Source organism: Larus michahellis, chromosome 13 (genome assembly GCF_964199755.1).
Source record: "Larus michahellis chromosome 13, bLarMic1.1, whole genome shotgun sequence".
Classification (NCBI taxonomy): domain Eukaryota; kingdom Metazoa; phylum Chordata; class Aves; order Charadriiformes; family Laridae; genus Larus; species Larus michahellis.
This window is the reverse complement of record NC_133908.1, coordinates 4915817-4937391: the sequence shown is the minus strand read 5'-3', so window position 1 is coordinate 4937391 and position 21575 is coordinate 4915817. Positions and strand designations below refer to the sequence as shown.

Here is a 21575-nt window from a genome sequence, read left to right as displayed (position 1 = left end):
GGCGGGCGGGCGCTGAGGGGAGGCCCCGCCCCCTCCTCCAACGGACCTTTGTGGTGCGCGCGGCGCCTCCGCGTTCTTTGATTGGCCCCGGGAAGCGGCGGGGGCGGGGCCGGCGGCAGGTGCGGGGCGGCCCCGCCCTCTCCCCTCAGGACGCTGCGGGTTGAAAGTGCTGCGAGGCCTCTGGATCCTCGCTGGGTCTCCTCAGGGCCGCTCTCCTGGTGAGGCTGGAGGGCAGGCACTGCTTCTCTGGCTGCCCCTCTTGTGGGTGCGTATCCCTCGGGTGTGGTGTTGTGAGGGGCTTGAGCCATTTGTCTGGCAGTTTGCTGCTCTGAGAGACTCATGTATGCTTACCCTGGGGAGGCCTTCACCTGCCTAGCGCTGGTCCTGGTCCAGAGCTGTAGGGGAAGAGTTAATGTTGGCCTGGAAGTCAGGGGAGGGCAGGGAGCCCCTCTGAGGGACAGTGTCTGCCCCAGTTTTCCTGACCTGACAAGGTCCTGATCTGAAACTTCCACACAGACTTGGTGATATCACGGTACAGAGGCAATTTTACTGGCAGAGGTGCTCAGGAGCATGTTGGTGAGCTCTTGTGGCAGCAGCTGCTTGCGTCCCTGTTTGCTGACAGGGTAGGAGTAAGGCCCTGGTTCATCACCAGAAAATGGCCCTTTTGCCTCCACCAGCGGGAGGAGAGCATACAGCTGGCCCTGTCATCTTTGATCAGGTACAGGTGGAGGTCTTGGATGGGTTTGATAATGAGTACCCCCTCAGTGTATCATTTTGCAAGCTGATTTCCTTAGAGGACTTTAAGGAGCAGTCTTTGTCCTGCACTCAGCAATACCTGCATGAACTGTACTCAAACACGGAGCAGAACCCAAGGATCTGCAAGAGGGCTCTGAGAAAGCAGAAACAGATGGAGAAGGAAGAAGCTGGTTTGATATCTTATTTGAAGGTACTTGCAATGCCTTCTTAGTAAAGGTCACTGGGTCTTTGAGGGTGTTAGGATGATAATGAGATAGGATGGTGAATTGCTTTTATTTAAAAAAAAAAAAGAAGGCTGTGCGTATCTCAGTTGAATACTCCACCTTAAGGCAGATTGAGTCCTAGTTTTGTAGCAGTATTCATTGCTTATTTCTCCTTGGGTGTTTGTGTACATGGATTTTCTGGAAACATTGACCTCTTGGGGTCCTCCGCAGAAATCCTGAGGATCCTGGAGGCACCCCCATCATACTGCTAATATGAGTCATTCCTAGGGCTAGAAGTGCAAGACGAGGTCTCCTGTGCTCACACACTAGCTTTGATTCTGAAATTATCGTTTGTAGAGTAGTAAAGGTTCTAAGTAAATGTAAACGTTACTGAAATCCCTTTGTAGTGGTAAATGATAAATCCCAGTGTAGAGAAAAAAGTAAAATACCATTACTATCTAGAAGAAACACTGTACTTTTGAGCTATATCATCACAAGCAGGGAAGAGGGCTGGGGTGCAGTTGGAAACGTTTCAGAAACTGTTGGTATAAATTTTCCCTGTAGTAGGAACTCTCTGGATTTGAGGTGAGTAGTATGTGTGCTCCTGGCATCCAGCATTTGGGGCATGCTAGCATGCCCTACATAAACTCAGTGGATAGATGAAGGCACCAATTTGTCCCATATCTGTCTTACTCCATACAGATATTTATAAACCTGCACTTATGTTTGGTCCCTTGATCATGCTTCTCATTTATATGCTGCTTTGGTTGTGCAAAAGACCTATCAGTAGACTTAAACAGCCCTTGAGTGAGCCCATGTGTAGGGGATCTTCCCACTTAATGTAAAGTGGCAAGTCGTAGGCAATGGCAGAGGCAGGGAGAGTTGAAGGGGGTGTGCTGTTGCAAAGCTGCTCTTTAGGGCTTTGAGGAACATTGTGGAGTTTAAGAGCAGGCCAGTGATTGAACTGACTTACTGACAGCTTATGAGGAGTACAAAGACTACGTGAAGACTTTCTGCTATGCCAGTCTGTATTTCTGTTCCAAGACCAGAAACAGAGTACCTGAAATACAAGGAATCCCTGTGCTCAGCAACCGTGGGAGCTCTGAAGCCTTACACAACGCTGCAGCCATTGCAGCAGGTGTGTGAGATGCTGGCGGGATGGTGGCTTTGTGGGCTTACGTTGCAGAAGTGAAGTATCAGCGTCTTGTCTTATCTTTTTTCTATTGTTGAGGCCAAGATTTTTCAGGCTGTGCAGGGCGAGCTGAATTACTCTAACTATATGGGCATTGCAGAGATGAAAGTACTCCAGCTGAGCCAAGACATGCAGAGAGCAAACAACTATGCTTGTGGTAATGACCCCGTTTCAGTTTCCATTTGGGCCTGGAGAGCAATACTAGACACTTGTACTGTTGCTTTTCCTCTCAGACTCAGCTTTTCTTCTTCTCTGCCACGGTCTAGTTAGTGATGCAGAAAAGTGCAGAATCTGGTAAATGGGTATCTTTCCTTAGTGGAAAGGGAGAGGACAGGGGGCTGCACGCAGAATTGCAGATATCGTCTGTATCTGGAACAGTGTTTTTAAACCCCAGCTGGCTTGTCTCTGCCTTTCACCTTCCTAAAGCAGTTTTGTTCCTGATCATTCAGCAAAGATCTCGGGGAGAATAGTGATACTGTTTATCTACCATCTCTTTCATGCTTTTTCTCAGTAGAGCCCAGAATACAAAAAGGTGTGGGCCATAGCATTATGTCTATTACATTATGGAATACAGATGCAGAGAGGCGAAGTGACTTTCTGAATGTCACAGTGTGACTTCTGGATTGATCAAAGGACTGAGAATTCACTCTGGTCTCATCCTTCCAAGCCTAGTGCCCTGTCCCCTGGGCAACACTACCAAAGTTTTCCTCTTTGCTTTGAATCTGCTGTGTGCCTGTTGGCTGTGCTGTTGCCTCTGGGGCTTGCTGTCCCAGAAAATAAGAGACACACACATAGAATATGCATCTGTTGGAGCAGAAATGTTTGTTAGAATAGACAGGGGAATGTTTCTGAGTAATTAATATCCAGCATTTCGAAAGCACCTTTTACTGCCAGTGTGTTCCACAAACAAGATACAGAAACAACACATCCAATGAAGGGTAACGCAAACCCTTCCCACTTAATCAAAAATATTACTTTGACTTTCTTTTCAGAGCGAGAGCTTACTGCTGTTGAAGTTGGTATCAAAACTCCCTTAAGTTAGGAGAGGAACCGAGGTCCCTATTTGATATTTGCTGCTCTGGCTCCAAGATGAATGCCTGATTTTTGGTTTCCAGGCCATATAGTGGGTATATATAGGCCTGTACAGAAGTTAGACAATTATTCCTATTCACCACTGTTTCTGCAATTTGGTGTCACTGAGTGCAAGGCCCTTACGGAGCAGTAAATCAGATCCTGTGTGATTCGTATGCCAGTTGTTGCAGATCTGCTTTTCCCCGCTTCTCTCTGCAAACTGTTGAAGGTCCCTCCCCATTCCCTCGGCTGGCCCAGCTCCTGTGGTGCGCATCTCGGACACTGCCTGCGTGCCCCGATGTGAGGAACTGCACTACTTATGCTGTGTGTGCAACACCAAAAACCTCCTGCAGCCCACCAAGCTGTAGTTTGGGAATAGCCAACCCTGCTAGACGCAGAGAAGTTTGCAATGTACAGAAATCCTGCAAAGCCAGTCACTCTGCTCTGCTGGCATCAGCTGAAATAACCAGCTGTTAGAGAGCGAGCTCCACAGACTCCGCTGTGCATTGGGTCAGCACGGCTGGGCCTTCTGGTGGGGTGCTAAGATTCTTGCTGTTGGCGTAGGAATGGGGACCCATACACGTCTCTTGCCCAGTTTTATTGTGGAGAGTGGTCCTTGGAAAGTCAGAGACAGTATGGAGATCTGAACAAAGCTCAATATTTTTTTTTCGTGGTAATTTTGAGAGATAGTTTATTAAGGACTGGAAGACAAAAACTTTACCCAGCTTGTCTCTGACATTTTCAGTGATTTTTATGGACTGTGGGTAGACTGCTCATGGCTAGTACAACATGCCTGGCAGAACTCGCTCCCAGAGTCAGACACTGCTTTGCCACCTGGAGAGAAAAGAGCAGGTTCAATACCACTGTATACAAATACAGTGTTTCTGCTCTGGCTGTTTGTACAACAGTTATTTGCAGTACAAAGGACAGCATGCAATTTATCCTATCTTAATAGACAGGAGAGGTGTTTTTAAGATAACGTGAAGAGAACTGAATACAGGTGGAGAGTGTTCCAAGTGAGGGAGCAGAGGTGATGGCTTGCAACAGTGTGTACAAGAATGGGTCTTGAACCTGACTTCCTAGATGTGAGGGCCTGCTGAGCAAATGCTTAGATGCTCGCCTGCCTGTGCCCCATTGAGCTGAACTGCATACTTCTGTTTAGAAAGAATGTAAGTACTCTGTTGATTTAATTGCTTTGTCATGCTTCCTTACCTCTTTGAACTGCTGTTGTCTCTTGGCAGTGAGGATGAGGTGAATTCGTAGGCTATTTGTTCCCTGTGCTTTAGCCTGTGATTAGCACATGCTTCCCTCGCACCATATCTGCATGGGAAGGTGAGCAAAAGGCTGCTAAAAGGGACTTCTGCTCCATTCCCCAATACACCAAGTAGTAGTGTTGCTGCAGCAACCTGTAGGGCAACTGCTGCTGACTCCAGTTCTTCTGCATCCCCACAGTATGTGCCATAAAAGGAGGGCATGGCCTTCTCTGTCCATTATGGGTAGCTATACCTCCTTCCCTATAAAGTGGCTGAGATGATTCATCTGCTAAATGCTGCATGCAAGCACTGTCTTGTTTTTCTAACTGTCAAGTAGTGGTATTGTGGGTTTGGTAACAGCTTAACAGTATTTAGTAGACTACTTCAGCAGAGGCTTAAGTGTAGTAGGACAAGCTGGAGAGGGAAGGGCTGTGTAGCATTACTGGCTTGGGGTCTCTGGAGGGTGCTGGTGGGAGGAATGGTTCAGCCCAGGCCTTTCTGAAATGCCCTCTCTGCCTTGCTAGCTGCTCCCAAATGCTGCTCGCCATGGTAACTGCCAGTGTGAATTGCAGAAGGAGCTCAGGGAAAGCACCAGAAAGGTGGCTGGCATTCTGTGGTCTTTTTTAGAAGATATTTTCCCAGATCAACTGTTTTGCTGCTGGATACAGTATCGTATGTCCCTCTCTTTTATCACCACCTGAGCAGAAACCACTTGCTGCAAGTTTCTATAGGAAAAACATACTTACTTGCTTTGCAAGACATCTGATTTATCTTCCATTTTGCGGGGCATCACTAAAACTTACTTCCTGGATTTTTTTGGGGTGGTTTTCATGAGCCACGAGGTCTATGTTTCATCACCCCCTTTAAAACAAGCTTTCCTCTTTGATCAGCTCTTCACAGCTCCAAATTTCCCTCTGACTGAAAGGGCCAATCACCATAAATCTGGCAGAGCTTTAGGAATTGTCTTCAACCCATTTGGCAGTGTGCAGCTCAATAAATGGAGGTTGTTATTCCCCTTCATACTAAGCTGTGAAAACGCATTAAAAAAGCATTTGCTTCTTGTCTCAGCCTCAGTGCTGTTTTCCCCAAGCAGCAAAGACTCATCTTAGTGAGAAGGCAGCCTTCATCCCACTTGTGTGATAATCTCAATTTCCCAAGGATCCTCCAGCTTTCCTTACCTGCAAGGCACAGCTTCTTTATTGTAGTAGTTCTAGGTGCACAGAGAGACGAGAAGCCTTGCTGCAGCCATGGTCAGTCCTGTGCACAGACACAGGAGTCAACTGTGAAGCCCAATTAAATTCTGTCATGCCAAGTGCTAAATAGGGGAGGCGCATAATCTGATTTTTGTCATATGGTACCTGCTTGAATGAGGAGCCAAGCACTGCCACGCTCCTACCAGCAGCAGTTTGTGTCAGACTATGAGCTCTGGGGCAAAGATCGCCTTGTTGCAGATATTCAGTCTTTAGGATTACAGTGTCCAGTTGGATTTTCTTCTCCTTGGCCCTTGCCAATGTGAAAATGTAGGATCACATTGGAAATCTGGAAAGCATGTGTCTAAATCTAAATCTCTCTATGTTTCTTCTTTTTGCAAGGGTCTTCTGATAAAGGAATAGAAAAATGGCCCAGAAATCATCTTTTATTAGCAAAAAGGTACCATTTCTGATTTGCACATGCTGAAGCTGCTTATGTTGTCTGGGTCTTGGCAAGGGCAAGAAGCACTTAGGTCGTTCACTCAAAACTGCTTTTCTGTAGCATGTAAAATTCACAGCTCTGTATCGTGAGGCCCTCTAACACAAAATGATTTTTGCTTTTTAAATTTTTTTTTTCCCTCTCCTCTTATTATTAGCCCCCGTAATTGTTACTTGCTTGCCTAATTGTCCTGTCAGGGTGAGTGGGTATGAATTTCTTATTGTCCATCTGTGTCCCCTGCATGATTTCCTGTATCTATCAGGATTTGGGTGTGTAGGTGACAGAGCACTCAGCTGTGCAGCCCCTGTTGGGGACCTTTGCAGTTACAGAGGCTCACAGAACCAATACAAGAGGAGGAAAAAGATTAAAGGTCTCCTTTGTGATGTTATTCTAAATGCATCATCCACCTCTATTTGAAGGCTCTAACCAAAGAAACTGAAGCTGTCTAACAGCCCATGTATGAGAATTTCCTGTCCCTACAGAAAGAAAGCATCAGCCGGAAGGAATCTGGCCTCTGAAAGATATTGTCACAGTATTTATCAGTGATAATAAATGGCCAAACCAGTAGGACTGGAGAGGCAAAGTCCTCTGTTGTAAATTTACTCCCTCACCACTATTACCTTTACTGTAATCTAAAAACACAATTGCTAAGGCCAAGTTAATTGAGATCTCAAAAATCCTGCACTGAGACACCATAGAGAATGGCTGGGTGTAGCGATAAGAAACTCTGACTTCAGGCATTTGGCTGAGACCCTCCTCATGCCTTTCCCATTGGCTTCAGACAGCCTCCTAGGACTGTTGCTTTCAGTTGCTGTTTACCTGTGGCTGCCCTAGGACAGGTTATGTGAGACTCCATCTGTCCTGCCCAAGCCCCAGGTTTTGAATGAATAGACTGAGGAAACCAGTACGTTGGCACTGGTTTAAAATAATTTTTTTTTCTTTTCCTCCTCATAGCTGCAAAGACTGGGAAAGGGTGGCATCCAAAGCAGTCACAGGGGAAGAAGAACACTCTAGAGGGTAGATTTAGTTGCCTTCACTCCAAGGTTCCTGAACCTCCCAAGTTCACCATGCTCAGGGTGTTTTGTCCTTTTCCAGAAGCCGTGAATAAGCAGGTCTGTCAGTAGGAGCAATCTGACTGTAAGATGTGGGAGGCTGCACTTATACCATGCGCACCAGGCAAAAGTCCTCTGGGCCATTTGCAGCCTGTGCTGCCCTCACTGGAGCACAGTATGTGAAATGTCTTTCTCAGGCTGCAGGACTTGATTACAAAGTTTGCTCTGAAAATTTGCCCAGAAACAAAACCAAGATTTGCCAAATAGGAAGTAGCTTTTATTTGCTTTGGGTAGCTCCAACCTCACTTTCACAGGAGCAGCAGAAAAATCCATTATAAGGCACTCTCAGCTCCTCTATCCAAACCTGAGGGGCTTGTCCTAGTAGGAACAGCTGTAAGAAAAAGGGAAGAGCATAAGGTGTTGATTCAGCTGTGGTAAAAAACACTGTCCTTTTGCTGTTGTCTGATGTGTACTTTTGCCACCCACAGGTGGACAGAGCTACAACTTCAAGCCCTGATCTAAAATACTGGTGGACTGGTCTAACAACAGAGAGTCAGAAAAGGTAGGAGAGGATTGAATCATGCGGAGGATGAGGCTGGCTTAAAGCAGACAAGGTAGACAGAAAGAATCTGTGTTTCCTTCCTGGTAATGGGGGAAGAGAATGCTGCGCAGGCTCTGTAACACAATTTTTCTGTTAGTTTCAGTCAGTAACACAAAGATTACCTCCTTTTGTTTAGTCTTTCAGGAGTAATATTTCTCCCCCTCCTCCCTTGCAAATTCTGCATAGGCTGAGAGAATAAAGCTGAACATTAGGTCAGTTATTTTACTGAGTTTGTTGTTTTCCCACAGCATGGCTAATTTGCATCCTCTAGTGCTCAACCCTGGAGGTTTCTGTAATCCCTCCAGGCTGGTAACTACATTGGTAAGATGAGAAACACGAACTTCTCACGATAGGTCTTTCCTAGCTACCTGCAATGACATAGTTATCTTCTGATAGCTGTTATCTCTCTGCATTGCATCTTCCCACACAAATAGTCCCCAAGGAGTGACAAGGGAAGGTGTCAATCAGCACTAGAGTAATGCAGATTCGGCTTTTGGAGGAGAAACTTTAGGGTTTCTTTAGCATTTCTCAGTTGAGTGAACTTGCTTCTCGTTGGTGTCTTGGGGAACATGTTAAGAGGTGAAGTGCTCTGATCCTGCTCTAAAAGAAGTCAATTTTAGTAGTGCTGGATCAGCTTAGCAGAAAAAAAAATAATGGAATTCCTTCACCTCAGCCTTGTATACTTGCATGTATGCTTATTGACATATAGTAGTGATAAACCATGCACAGGAAATTTACTGTAATGTTTGTTTACTGTAAGTCAGTCAGACAATGACTTAAAAGTATAGAGTGTGATCAGTGAAGGGGCAGGGTAACACAACTCACTTATTAGTGATACTGAAGAGACACCCTGACTCCTCTCCCACAGGCTCAGCTGCTGAACTGGAGAAGAGACAGGGATAGATGTGGGAGGTTTAGTTACCTGTAACATTGCTAATGCCAAGTCCTCACTGGAAATGTTTTCTTGTTTTAGACTTCTTGGCAATGCTCCCACACCTTCTCAAAATGCTGGCTCTACTGGCACTAAAACTGCAGCCTCTGTTTTTAACACATCTATGTCATGCAAGTTTCAAGGTGGTGCAGAAGACAGGGATAGTAAGAAACCCAACCCCAGTTCCTCTGCTAAGGAAGCATAAATCTCTCGTCTCATGGAAAAACCTATGCGAATAAACACTCTGTGCAAGCTTCCTGTCTGTGTGTGGAGACTCTGCTAAGCCTTAACAATGATTTCTGCAAAAGCTTTGGCTGGCAGGACAGGTGTACTATGCTAAAGATGCAGTGACGTCTGTGAGCTTTCTTCACTACCAAACAGCAGATACCTAACCTGCTGCAAAGTGGGATCCATTAAATGAGTGCAGAATGGAGGCAGGGGTCCTGAAGTTATCTTGCTTGGCTTCTACGTGAAGCCATCTCTCCTCTCATCCATTATAGCTATGTTAAATGTGACTATATTAAGATATTTAAATGAAACACGTTAAGTATCTTAATTCCTTCCCTCTACCTTCTGCAGAAATTGTGTGCCTAAGTATCCCTGAAGATTCTGTGCTTTACTTGCTCCTGCCTGATATGGATTTGTATCAACAACAAAGCGAAAAAGAACTCTGCATCGTGTGGTCAGTTGTCCTTGCTTTGCTACTTGACCTTTTAGCAGATGTCTCTGGCATCCTTGCTTCCAACTGCTTGTTACCATTCTTGTCAAAATACAAATACAGGACATGTTATGTGGAAAGCAGGACTGGGACGTTTGGAAGACCCTGACAATTAATCTCCCTCATTGCCAGAAGGGGAGCAGTAGATTCGTGCAGAAGGTTGGGTCAAAAATTTCATGCTCTAGTCTGGGCAAGATTCTGTCTTTTTTACTCCGTAAGTGGTTTAATATGGCTTACGTTACCACCCTAAGGATCAACAAAAAATGGTTACCCAGTAGTGATGGATCTCCTGTTAGGAGAGTGGAAAATTATATCTATTAATAGCCTGAGATTACCTCCTGAGGGAGACCTATTGTACAGATTTAATTGTATTTCTCTTAATTCATCAGCTGTTAGTAATTACATCTTGCATTTTTGCAAGGAAAAAATTAATCTAAGCTGGCTATTGAGACTGTACTTAAATAAATCATAGGAGGAAGAGGAAATTACAGTGCAAATAGTATCAGTCTTGTAAACAATTTTAATTCACTACTTAGCTATTCATTAATTAAATAACATCTTCGAAAAATGTATTCTGGAAAATGTAGCAGCCACACTGGAAGCAGTTCTGGTCAGATTAGCTTAAAATAACTCCTCTGGCATCTCAACAATATGTAATTTTTAAAGGGTTCAGATAGAATGCAGTTTAGCTTGTCAGCTGACAGTTGAGAGAAATGCTAACTTCCCCTCCTTGTTAGAAGGCATCAGCCTAATAGTCTGTGCTTTCAAATAATCTCTTAAAGAACAGTATTCTTGTTCACATTCTGTTTTGAACCATTTTTTTTTTTTAAATGACAACTGCAGTTCTTCTTGCCTCCTTTTCCTCTTTGCACACTCCACAGTTGCCTGCTAGTGGTATTGGATCCTCCAGCAGATACAGTGGTTTTCCACGCCGCCCTCCTGTGCTATAGCATCAAGTTACTCGGTCAAAATCTGTGCCACTCATTCTTCTCTGGGGACAATTATAAGAAAGGTATTTTGTTCTCAGATATGGTAGTCTGATTATCCTGTCCCAGTGACTGAAAAGGCACTGTTTACAATGGCAAAGTGAGGCACAAAAGTACTTTTTTCATCATCATCTTGTTTCCTGGGAAGTGGAGATGGTTTCAATGGAGAAAACCGGTCAGGCTGACATGTGGGAGGCTTGCTGCCCTCTCCTGGTGTCATCGGGGGCCATGCATTGGATCTCACAGCTGCCTCTTAGATTGAGGTTTTCCCCTTTTGAGATTGAGTCCTGCAGGACTGGAGGAAAGAAGCTGCTTTATAAATGGAATGGATTTTTTTAAACAGCAGTGTTTTAATTAGGATTAGCCGGATCTTTTTCAACCAGGCACAGCTTTTGAATTGTCAGTTGCAAGGGCAACAGCGTTGATCAGGTTCTCTGAATTTGTAGATTATTCCTTGTAGTTTTCTGATTGTGACAAACAGATAGGAATTCCACACTGCCGAGTCTTCTGGCTACTCTAGCCTAATTTTCTGGGAGCATTAGCACTTTGTATGCTTTTTATTTATGAGCATGGGAAACAGTATCATGGCCCATCAGAGCATACCAGTTACAGATGCAAATTTACAGCCACATTTTGGTGCGCATTGTGGGAACATATTTCTAATCAGCACATCTCAGTCTCAGCATTTGATGGGAACCCATCTTCTTACCCTGTAAGGTGACTGACCAGGGAAGGTACTCACCTTGTAGAAATAATTTTACTCTTGATAGCTACTGAAACTCAGCTTGTTGGGTCATTTACAACAATCAAAGGCAGCAGCTCTCCACAGCGGGAATTCAGTTTCAAGGACGCAAAGTGATCTAACCTTGTGGGCCCAATGTTAAGGATTGCAATTGGCAGCTGCTTCTCCTGGGCAGCAAGAGCAAACCTGTAACCAGAGTATACCTGCAGGAATAGCAGAAAACAAAATTACTGTCAGCTTAGGCAAAATAAGAGCTACAGAAAGGAGTAAGGGAAGTTAAATAGTTGCTGTTGGCAGTGGGAAAAGGGGCTGTAGGTACGTGCTGTGTTAGGCAATGGCACTGAATTCAGGTAGGAAATTTCATTCAGGAGTATGCAGAAAAGAACAGCTTTTAACCTCTGTCACTGCAGGATTTTTGGTTTCATAGAAACTGAAACTTCATAGTACACTGAAGGGAAATGTCTTTGTCTTTTAGTAAATATCTGCAGCAGTTTTTATTAGTTATCATAGGTACTTAAATGCTTCTACTTTTGATGGTTCTCACATGGCCTAGCTTAGGTAGTACAAGAATGAACCCAAGGCATTTCAATCATTCCTGTACAAAGGATTATAAGCTTAAGAATTGCAAGCTCAAGGAATTTTTCTCCAGTATCCTGAAGCCAAGAGAATTGCAATCAGGCAGCCTTGGTTTTATCTTGTTCAGGGAGATGTTAGAGTAGGTTTTTTTAATGTAATAGAACTTGTTCCTGGAAAAATTTCTCTTACACAAATTCTATTCCAAAAGCTTTATGGGTTAAACAACAGGGGTTTCTCAACTACCTTACCTTATAGATAAGAGGCTAATGGACAAAACACATTGTGATACAAACGACAATCCTAAGCAGCAAGCAGAAATACTTATGCTCTCTTACTGAGAATTTAATTAGGAATTAGAGGTTCTAAAATCTGGTATTTCACACGGTATGCCATGAGGCCTATAAAGGTGCCAAGGGCTAAAAAATTCAAGCAAAAAAAATGTGGTGTGCTGATGTCTGCAGGACTGAATTTATCAGGTATCTTGGCTTCATAGGCAATTGTGAACCTACAATGTACTGATGGAGGAGGTAGCAGAGAGAGATCTGAATGAAGTTAGTTATAGCACGATGAAGTAGACTGGCAATAAAGTGACAGGGAAGCCCCAAACAGGCCAACTGTGAAGCCAGATTCCAACCACAGTAAAAATAAAATACAAAGAAGCTCTGGGAGGCGGTTGTGATCCACCAGCAATTAGTAGTCCTAAATTGTGGAACTAAGGATTGTTGCAGGCAGAGTAGCACAAAAATAGGAATGCAGTGTGGGAGGAAGACCTATTTACCTGCATAGAGGATCCGGCCACCAGCATGGAGTCTGATTCTGCCAGGCGTTGGTGCACAAAATCCACTTTTTCCCTGCTCACTGTGTCTCCAAAGAATGTCACATCGGGCTTCAGGATTCCACCACATTTACGGCAGGCTGGGACTTGAAAATCACACACTTGCTCATCTGTCAGGAAGACATCCCCATCCGGAGCCACACCGAACGCTTCAGCTTTCCAGGTAGGATTCAGAGCTTCAAAATGGTCCTGAAGCTCAGAGCGCAAGATTTGGTCTCCACAGCCCAGGCAGAAAACCCTGTAATTCAGAGCAAAGTCGTCTTAACGGAGAGTTTCATGTCAGCTGAAGGTCTGGAGTCTGTCATTTGTTCCTTAGAAGGCCTGGAAGGTCTGTGGTCATTATCCACATTTATTTACCAAATAGTACAGGTCAAGAGGCTGTCTTTCTCTCTCTGATTACTGCTTTGTAGGAATGCTGTAGAGGAACACTCTAGAGCATTCCTACACCTCTCTCCCAGTGCAGGCTGTGCTTTTTCATCTGGAAACTTTGGGTGACCACAGCCAGGCTGTGGTGGCCTTTCTCCAGTCCACTCGTCCTGTGCATTTCTGGCACTGTCCACTCTGCTTAGCCCTGGATAATCCTTGCATCCTCAGGATTCCCTTGTCCTTGTCCCTAAGAGGACATTTGCTGTAGCAAGGAAAGGGGAAATTCCAATTGATGCCAGCTCCAAGGGAAATGATCCAAATAATGCTCAAAAAAATGGGGTGGTGTTCACGTTTCTTCAATACTGTGCTGTGAACAGCACTGTTTTGTGATCTTTTCCTCTGCCCCAGCCCAACACCACCCTTGAGTGCGTCATTTCCAGGAACATAGCATCGACATTTTGCTTCCTTTCTCAGCAGCTAACACTGCACCTGCTTGTCAGTCACCCTGAATGAGAGACCAGAGGATTAACCATCCTCCCTCTGCCAACAGAGAGTACCTGTGGGTGCAACCATGCAGTTCTGTCATGCGCTGGCTCCCGGCTTTGGCGTGAAGGGCATCCACGTTCTGGGTCACCAGCCAGTGCAGCTTTCCCAGCTTCTCCCAGTCTCTTAGTATCAGGTGTGCTCTGTTTGGCTGGTGGGATGAGAACTGGGGCCAGCCCACAAAGTTCCTTGCCCAGTACCGCTGCCGGGCACTGGCACTACGAACAAACTCAGCATGCTGGATGGGCCGTCTGTCTGTCCTGGCATAGAGCCCAACACCTTCAGAGCGGTAATCTGGGATCCCCGATTCGGTCGAAATTCCAGCTCCAGTCATTACAAACAGCCTCTTAGAGTTCGAAACAAAGCGCTGCAGCTCTTCTACATCCACTGGATCTGGAGGAAGACAGGCTGGCACAAAGGCCAAGTTTGGAGAGGCCCTGGATACAGAATGGGATCTGAAATGATGGAATCTGATGGCTCTGCAAACTCCTGACATCTTCCTGGCAGAGAACATGTTCAGCTAAAAGCCAAGAACAGAACACATGGCAGGTAAAGGAAAGCAAAGAGCATGTCCTGAATTCCATTTCCTTGGGATTCTCTGAAAAATGATGCTGCTAAGTATCCTTTGCCTTTTTTTTTTTTTTTTTTTGGTAAAGAAACACAAATTATTTTGAAAATATTAACTAAAGCCCACCATCCAAGGACAAAGTTTGTCTGTCCCTTTCACAGAGGGCAACACTGAGAACTGCTCTGGGTATAAGGACGAAGTTAGTACCCCTGACTTGCAGGATTCCTGCTCTTCTATCCTGGTGTGAAGGATGGCTGCCTAAAAGGACTTGTAAAGACCCCAGAAAGACCTGAACATGCAGAGTCTTCCCAGATACGTGCAGGGAGGCCAAGCAGTCCACCCAGAGCTGGTTCCTCCCCAGAAGAGACCCTTGCTCTGCTTTCTTTAACATTCTGCCTGCTCCAAATCAGTGCTTTCTATTTACCCCATCCTTTGCACGCGTTGTGGGAAGGGAGATAAAACAAACCTGCAATGTTGTTCTTTCGGGACAAAGGCCTTGACTGGAGTTACTCTCTCTCTTTTTTTTTTTTTTTTTTTTTCCCCCCCTCCATAAAGGCCTGGTGCAGAAAAGGCCTTGAAATGGGACTGAATATAATTAAGACACTGGCTAAATGCCTCTGGCACCTCCTCCTTTGTGGGTGCCATGTCCCCAGTGTCAGATGGGGGAGATGCGGATGGGTACTGCTTTGCTTCTCCAGCAGGAACAGGGGGCTTTGCTGAGAGAGAAAGGATCACACAAGTGTGTGGGGTCAGAAACAACTGCCTGGCAGGTAGGAATGGGAGAGAGATCCTGCTTTAAGGGAGGAATGGCATGTCCTGTTAGGGACCGGCAGGATGGCTTTGCTGACAAGTAGCCTGGATTTGTGTGCAGGACCTGTTGTGACAGGAGTGGGTTGGTCTGGACATTGATTTTGTTTAGTCTTTCTAGCAGTCTGTAGTTCTCCTTTCTCCATTTCACTATTTTAAAACTATTTTTTCTGGGCCTCTCTGGTTTTGCATACAAAGTACAAAAAACATTGAAAGAAACAGTACTGAGAACTGGCTGTCTGCTATTTCTCCCTCCCACCCTCTCCCTTAGTAAGGGGGCTTGTATGAGATCTGGAAGATCGAGGAAGGACTTGAGTTACTGATAAAAGGGGGATAATCTCTTTAGAGATCATCTGGGCAACAGGCCCCAGATAGTCTGATGCTTAAAGCTTGCTGGGTGGTGTGGCACACCTGGATGCAGGTTCATGTCCGCTCACACTTCTGCCTTCACCATCACAAATTACTGGGAGGATGCCTAAGGGACTGGGTCTCACTGGGAGTCCCCAGCCAGCTGGAGCAGATCCTTTCCAGGTGTTACAGGCAGTGGTTTGAAGGAGGGCTCTGTCAAATGGTTGCAGCATGTGGGCAGCTTCATGAACGCTGCCTACAGGAAACTTGCAGTGCCTGTGAGATTGGGCGCAGCTCTGAGAAAGTCAGAGGTACCCAAGCGATGAGCTTAATCGTCTAAAAGGCTGGCATCTAGGTACTTTTGATGACCTGTGCTTCAGTGCCTGGGTGGTTTTTAGACTCCTGCTCCATCCAAATTGCTTTGCCTCACGTCCCTGGTCCCCCTCAAGTGCCAGTTCTTAGAGTAAATAGAGCAATATTTAAATACGTTTAAAGTTTGGGCATTCAGCTGTATCATGATACTAAATTGATGCAAGTGGCAAAGAGTAGGTTTGTCTCAGTTCATCTCCAGTTCTCAAGGCTTTGCGTCATCATTAGCTGAATTACAGGAAAGAGTGGACTTCCTCCATATTCTGAATTACTTTTTAAATCTAAGCAGTGCATTCTGTTCGCAATGATTCTTGCCTTGTTTTGATGTTTAGCAGGAGCTGTGTTGGGCATTCCCTCTGAAGAGGTTTAATTTTCCATATGAATTAATTAGAAGGGTGTGGACAGCAGGTGGAGGGAGGTCATCCTCCCCCTCTACTCTGCCTTGGTGAGGCTGCACCTGGAGTACTGTGTCCAGTTCTGGGCTCCCCGGTTCAAGGACAGGGAACTGCTGGAGAGGGTGCAGCAAAGGGCTACAAAGATTATTAGGGGACTGGAACACCTCTCTTATGAAGAAAGGCTGAGGGATTTGGGCCTCTTCAGTCTGGAAAAAAGACGGCTGAGGGGGGACCTTATCAACACTTATAAATACTTAAAGGGTGGGTGTCAGGAGGATGGGGCCAGGCTCTTTTCAGTGGTGCCCGGGGACAGGACAAGAGGTAATGGGCACAAACTTGAGCATAGGAAGTTCCACCTAAACATGAGGAGGAAATTCTTTACCCTGAGGGTGGCAGAGAGGTGGTGGAGTCTCCATCTCTGGAGACATTCCAAACCCGCCTGAATGTGTTCCTGTGCCACCTGCTCTAAGGTGACCCTGCTCTGGCAGTGGGGGTTGAACTGGATGATCTCCAGAGGTCCCTTCCAACCCTATGGTTCTATGAAGGGACAAAGTCTCCCAATAAACTGTAATTTGCTTTGAGAGGAACTTCTATCATGATGCTCCCCGGAGGCTGTTAAGCCTGTCTGACAGTATTTAAATTGCTTTAACTGATGAAAATTCTCCATTCCTGTCCCTTCTCATCAGAACATCTCTCAGAAGGAAATGTTTTGAGCGGGAATGAAATGGAGATATAAAATGGGTTGGCCCACAAGAGAGAGAAGGCAATGGCAGGCCCAGCAGCAAAAATAACAGGTACATTTGAGAGCTGCTGTGAAGCACAGAAGTAGGACAGCGGAGGAGAGACACTTAGAAAGGACAGAGTATTTCCTGTGAAATGCAAAGCTGCTTTTAAAAGGAAAGTGCTCAGAATAAAAAAAATAACTACTATACATAGTAAGTGAAACTCTTTAAATGTACCTATTGATATCCGAGGCTAGAGTTTGTTTTTAACACCCATCCAAGATGCTCCACAGACAGAGATTAGATAAGTTCACGGTAGAAGATAAACAGGTTCCTACAAATGGATACGGGACAGGAATTCTGAGGGACACCCACGTCATCCCAGTCTCTTTTGCTGTAATAATGACGGGGGGGGGGGGGGGGGGGGCGGGGCGGGTACGCTACGCGACACAAGCCCGAGTACCTCTAATGAAGTAAGAGTGATATCGTGAATAACGCCTGAAAACTCACCTTTCATAATGCTGCCCTCCCCGACCGCGGAAGGAAAAGGCTGGCTGCCGGAAGAGGAGTTTCTGGGAAATGTAGTTCACAAAGACTACAGTTCCCATGCTTCAAAGAAGGAAAATAACCGAGTTCCTGACACCCGATAAAGTGGAATTGAAAACGCTGAGCTTCATAGCTGCCCTCAAGGAAGCATACAGAATAAAATCAGATTTGATTTGATACAAATTGATAAAATGCATTGTAGATGCTTGTCCGTATAAAAGCATGAATTTTCTTTTCACTGATACTAACTGGTTTTAGGCTTAAAATGTGACTGAACAAATAATGGAAGAAAAATCCACTGAGGGCTGTTAAGACATCTCTTCGAGCTCTGGAACTCCCTGAGATGTAAATTGTTGGAGGCTATGGGAGTATGCTGAGCTGATATGTTTGCCCTGTTCTGGCACTCTTCCTTTGGTACCTATACTTGATCCCAGGAGAGATGGACCTGTCTGGCAGTCCTGTTGTTCATAGTTAAGCTCATTTGGGATGACAGGAAAAATATTTTGGAGATGTGGAAAGGCCTGTGGCAGCATGGATGGACAAATAATGAAAATCTGATGCATTGTGCTGCAGTTAATGTGGCCAGATAGAACCCAAGAGGTCAGTCTGGGACAAGGGATCTCTGCACAGCTTTTGGAGGAGGCATGGATGACAAATGAGAGGGTGGTTGTTTCTTTGGTCTGGCTGGACCTCTCCTGGGGCACAGTCAGACACGCTTGGCCACTTCAGGATTGAATTCTTTGCCACCAAAGGGCTTGTATCAGTTGTGCAGTTCAGTGACTCCTGCTGGGGTTCAGTCTATCTCATCCTTACCCGTTACCGCTCTGCTGGAGGTGGGTTTCTGCTGGCCTGGTGAGCTGACCCAGTGAAACCTGGCAGCTGGCAGAAGGGGAACTAGGAGTGCTGGGGTGGAGGGACCACCTTGCAGCAGGAATGTGCTGGTGGATCTGCTCAGCCCATCTTTGCAGAACAGCACTGATTGCTCCCACCTTAGTGCCTTGTTAGCGGCGGGGATTTCTTCTGGCTTTTTCCAGTTGATCCAACAGATCCTCCTTTCTAAGCCTGAAGCGGGCAGAGGTGGCTAGTGGTGGTGGCTTCTTTGAGTCCTTGTGTGCCCGTGGCCCGCGGTGCTTTGCAGAGCTGACACCACGCAGGTAGTTTTCAACCCCGGGTCTGTGGTGACCTGCCCGCTGCCTACCCCGTGCTCCCCACCAGGAGCTGGGGTGCTGCTTTGCCTGGTGCAGGCGGCAGTCTCGACAATTACCTGGCAATAAGGGATTTGGGTTTTTTTTCAAAGGAGTCTTATTTTTTTGAGGAACAAATCAATCAGAGGAGGTCCAGACTGCTGCACAGTAGCAGGCTAGTACTAGCTGTTCACCTATTTTACACACAAGGGGCTCTTTCTAATAATTTGGGCTGCTTTTCAAATGCATTCTCCAAACAGCTCTTGCTCATTAGTCCAAAACATTTTTTTTCTCGCCTTTTACAGTAACTTTGAAGCCCAGAAGAGCTGGAGCTCGGATACAGCACTGTGTAACTTTGGGATCACAAGGCAGAAGCGCACCCCTTGCTCGGTGCCCGGTCCCTGACGAGCTGTAGGGCACGACCCTCATTTTTTTTGGCAATTCCGTGAGTGTAAATGACCCTTATGCTGTTAGATATTTTTGGCCAACTCACCCCCCGCCCCCAGGACGGGCCCTGGGCGGCGGGACGGCCCTTTCCCCGGCGCTCATTACCATAGCGCCCTCCCGGCACCCCCCGCGTGCCCCGCCGCCGTGTCCCCCCGCCTCCGGTAACCTTGCCTCCTTCGGTAACTTCCCCCAACACCGGCCCCGGCGGCAGCGCGGGGGGCGCGCGGCGGCGCGGGCCGGCGGGGACGCCAGGGTGCGGCGGCGCGCTCTGACCGCGGCGGCGGGGCGGTGGCGGCGGGCACCGGGAGGGTGGAGCTCTTGGTCAGCTTTGCGCAGTGGCAGTATCGTAGCCAATGAGGTTAATCCGAGGCGCGATTATTGCTAGTTGAAAACTTTTCCCAATACCCCGCCATGACGACTTGAAATACAGTCGGCATTGGCAATTTTTGAGAGCCTCTTCGGAGGCTGCTTACACGTGGTTAACGGCAGATTAACGAGAGAGACCGCAGCACCGAGCTGGGCGGGCTCGGTCTTATCTCACAGCAGGGTAGCGGAAAACGACTCGGGCTGGGCTGGGGCTCACCGCCGCGGGGGGACCCCAGGCGGGCGGGGTGTCCCTGTGACGGGCTGCCGCTGGGGGACCCTCTCATTCAGCGGGAGCTGCCTGGCTGACGTCACGCCTACTTTGCATACTCCTTCCCAGCAAGCTTCGCGGCCATCCCGCCGTTCAGCACGGAGGGGGGAAAAACGGCGTACCCCGCTCCCGCCGGGGGCGCGGGGGGCTGGGCGGCGGCCGGGGACCGGTGCCAGGGGACCGCGGGGGGGGGCCGCGGGCGGGCAGGGGCGCTCGCCCCGACCTAAACGGCGGCCCCAGGGCGAGGGGTGGCGGTGGTGGGAGGAGGGGGTTAGCTTTGCGCAGTGGCAGTATCGTAGCCAATGAGGTTAATCCGAGGCGCGATTATTGCTAATTGAAAACTTTTCCCAATACCCCGCCATGACGACTTGAAATATAGTCGGCATTGGCAATTTTTGACAGTCTCTACGGAGACTGAATTTCGGTGTGAAAAATAGATGGAAAACGGAGGGGCTTGATAAGTGTAGGGGGGGGTCCTGGTTGATCTTGTATCTTCAGGTGAAATATCGAGGTTTATACTGAGGAGATACAAGTTTTGTTCTTTCCCGCCGCTGCCGGTGCCTGCACTTGCCAAAAACATGGGTTAATAAATTGAGGGCGCGTTTGCATTAAAAGCTCCGTACTTGCCTTTTTCTATCAAAGCTGCTAAAGGAGGAAGCGGCCCGTGAAAATGGAAGTGGAGGGACTGGGGTACTGGAGAAGCATTGCTCGTGTGGCTCTCGCTGGGGCGGATCCCTTGAGGAGGATCTAGGTGGCTTAGGCAGCGAGGGGATGGCTGGCATTCCTGGAGCGAGTGAGGGGGACTGGCAGTCTGAATTATGCTTGATTCCAGAAGTGCTCCAAAACCAATTAGGGAACAGCTTTCAGTGCACAGTACCATAACCTGCATTTTTTGTGGGTTTGATAATGTATATCTATTGGCATCATTGGCCTAAAAAAACCACACCATGCCCCCCCCCAAAAAAAAAAAAAGAAAAAAAAAAGGAACAACCCAAAAAACCCCAAACCTCCTTTTTTTGTGAAAGGAACAAAAGAATCATAAGCCTTTACTCTGTAAAAAAAGCAGCTGCTGAGTTTGGTGTAAAATGCTACTTTATGTTAAGTAAACTCCATCCATTTCTAAGTTGCAGCTGTTGTCTTATTTAACACGAGTAGACCATGTGGAGGGAGACTAATGATCATCGCACACCAGCTCCCTGGGCTGAACCTCCGCCAGAGCTGGAAGCAGCTGCCCTCTGTCCCTTTGTATGAATTAGGGAGCTTATACTGCTGACAGGTTACCACTGAAGTTCTCTGTGGTCGTGTGTGCCATCCAGATGCTCTTACCCTGCCGGTAAGACCCTGAGCTAGGCAGCTGTTTTAAACTATAACTAGGCAGAGTAGAAAACTTAGTAGTGAACATTAATGTTCCATCTTTATCAGGTTTATTTGTAAGATTCAGCTATGCTCTGCTGTTATACACCAAAGTGTGACCAAAGTGACAGTGAAATCTAGATTTCATTTTCCCCTCGTTTGCACTTCATTGCTAGCAATATCAATTTGAAATCAAAACCTGAAGCATAGGGGTGCCATAACCCTTTTGTCAGAATAAGCCACGCTGATAAACACCAAAAGCATATGTAGTTCACAGTGTGTAATACACTTCATGTAATTGCTTGATTTATATAAACTGTGTTGATAAGTATTGGTTTTATCACTTGATTGTTTCTCGTCTCTTCTGCCAAAACTGTCTGTGATAATACACTGGCATGGTGCTTTCATTCTGCATTGCAAAGTCATGTCCTACATTTTATGCTAGAAACCACGTTTGTTCGTTTTGCTGTAATAGATGCTTTCAACAAACGTGAAGTTGGACCTTGAATGGGGAAGTTGCACGTTGAGATTTACTGCCATTGCCGTAAGCCTAAAGCTCTGCTTGAATTTTTCTTTTATGCATTCACCTGAAGAAGGAGCTACATCCCCTTGCATCGATGTCCATGGGGCACAGCACAGAGGACACACACCGCAATGAAGTCATTGTCATCGCTCTGCAATTTCAAGT

At 46.5% G+C, this 21575-nt stretch overlaps 1 protein-coding gene, 1 long non-coding RNA gene and 2 other non-coding genes across 8 annotated transcripts; 3 read left to right on the top strand and 1 right to left on the bottom strand.

Annotated features, from left to right (window-relative positions):
- The first annotated feature begins 147 nt into the window (after window positions 1-147).
- Window positions 148-10311, top strand: LOC141750816 (uncharacterized). 2 transcript variants are annotated; one of them, XR_012589798.1, is made up of 4 exons: window positions 148-265; window positions 6068-6125; window positions 7705-7778; window positions 9328-10311. It is a non-coding gene; the product is annotated as an uncharacterized LOC141750816 (long non-coding RNA). The 2 variants fall into 2 exon arrangements; XR_012589799.1 differs by lacking the exon at window positions 9328-10311 and adding an exon at window positions 8791-9004.
- Window positions 3904-19182, bottom strand: SIRT4 (sirtuin 4). Of its 4 annotated transcripts, none has more exons than XM_074606563.1 (6): window positions 19067-19182; window positions 17234-17295; window positions 13529-14034; window positions 12549-12843; window positions 11195-11397; window positions 3904-7607 (listed from the first exon to the last, which is right to left on the bottom strand). In XM_074606563.1, the coding sequence occupies exons 3-5, from the start codon at window positions 14026-14028 to the stop codon at window positions 11233-11235; spliced, it is 960 nt and encodes a 319-aa protein (XP_074462664.1). In that variant the 5' UTR covers window positions 14029-14034; window positions 17234-17295; window positions 19067-19182; the 3' UTR covers window positions 3904-7607; window positions 11195-11232. The 4 variants fall into 4 exon arrangements, with proteins under 4 accessions (XP_074462664.1, XP_074462663.1, XP_074462666.1 ...); XM_074606562.1 differs by having other exon boundaries at window positions 17234-17402; window positions 19067-19174; XM_074606565.1 differs by lacking the exon at window positions 3904-7607 and adding an exon at window positions 9969-10747 and having other exon boundaries at window positions 19067-19179.
- Window positions 19183-19224: 42 nt separating this feature from the next.
- Window positions 19225-19365, top strand: LOC141750992 (U4 spliceosomal RNA). Its single transcript, XR_012589839.1, has one exon. It is a non-coding gene; the product is annotated as a U4 spliceosomal RNA (small nuclear RNA).
- A 442-nt stretch (window positions 19366-19807) lies between these two features.
- LOC141750991 (U4 spliceosomal RNA) lies at window positions 19808-19948 on the top strand. Its single transcript, XR_012589838.1, has one exon. It is a non-coding gene; the product is annotated as a U4 spliceosomal RNA (small nuclear RNA).
- The last annotated feature ends 1627 nt before the right edge of the window (window positions 19949-21575 follow it).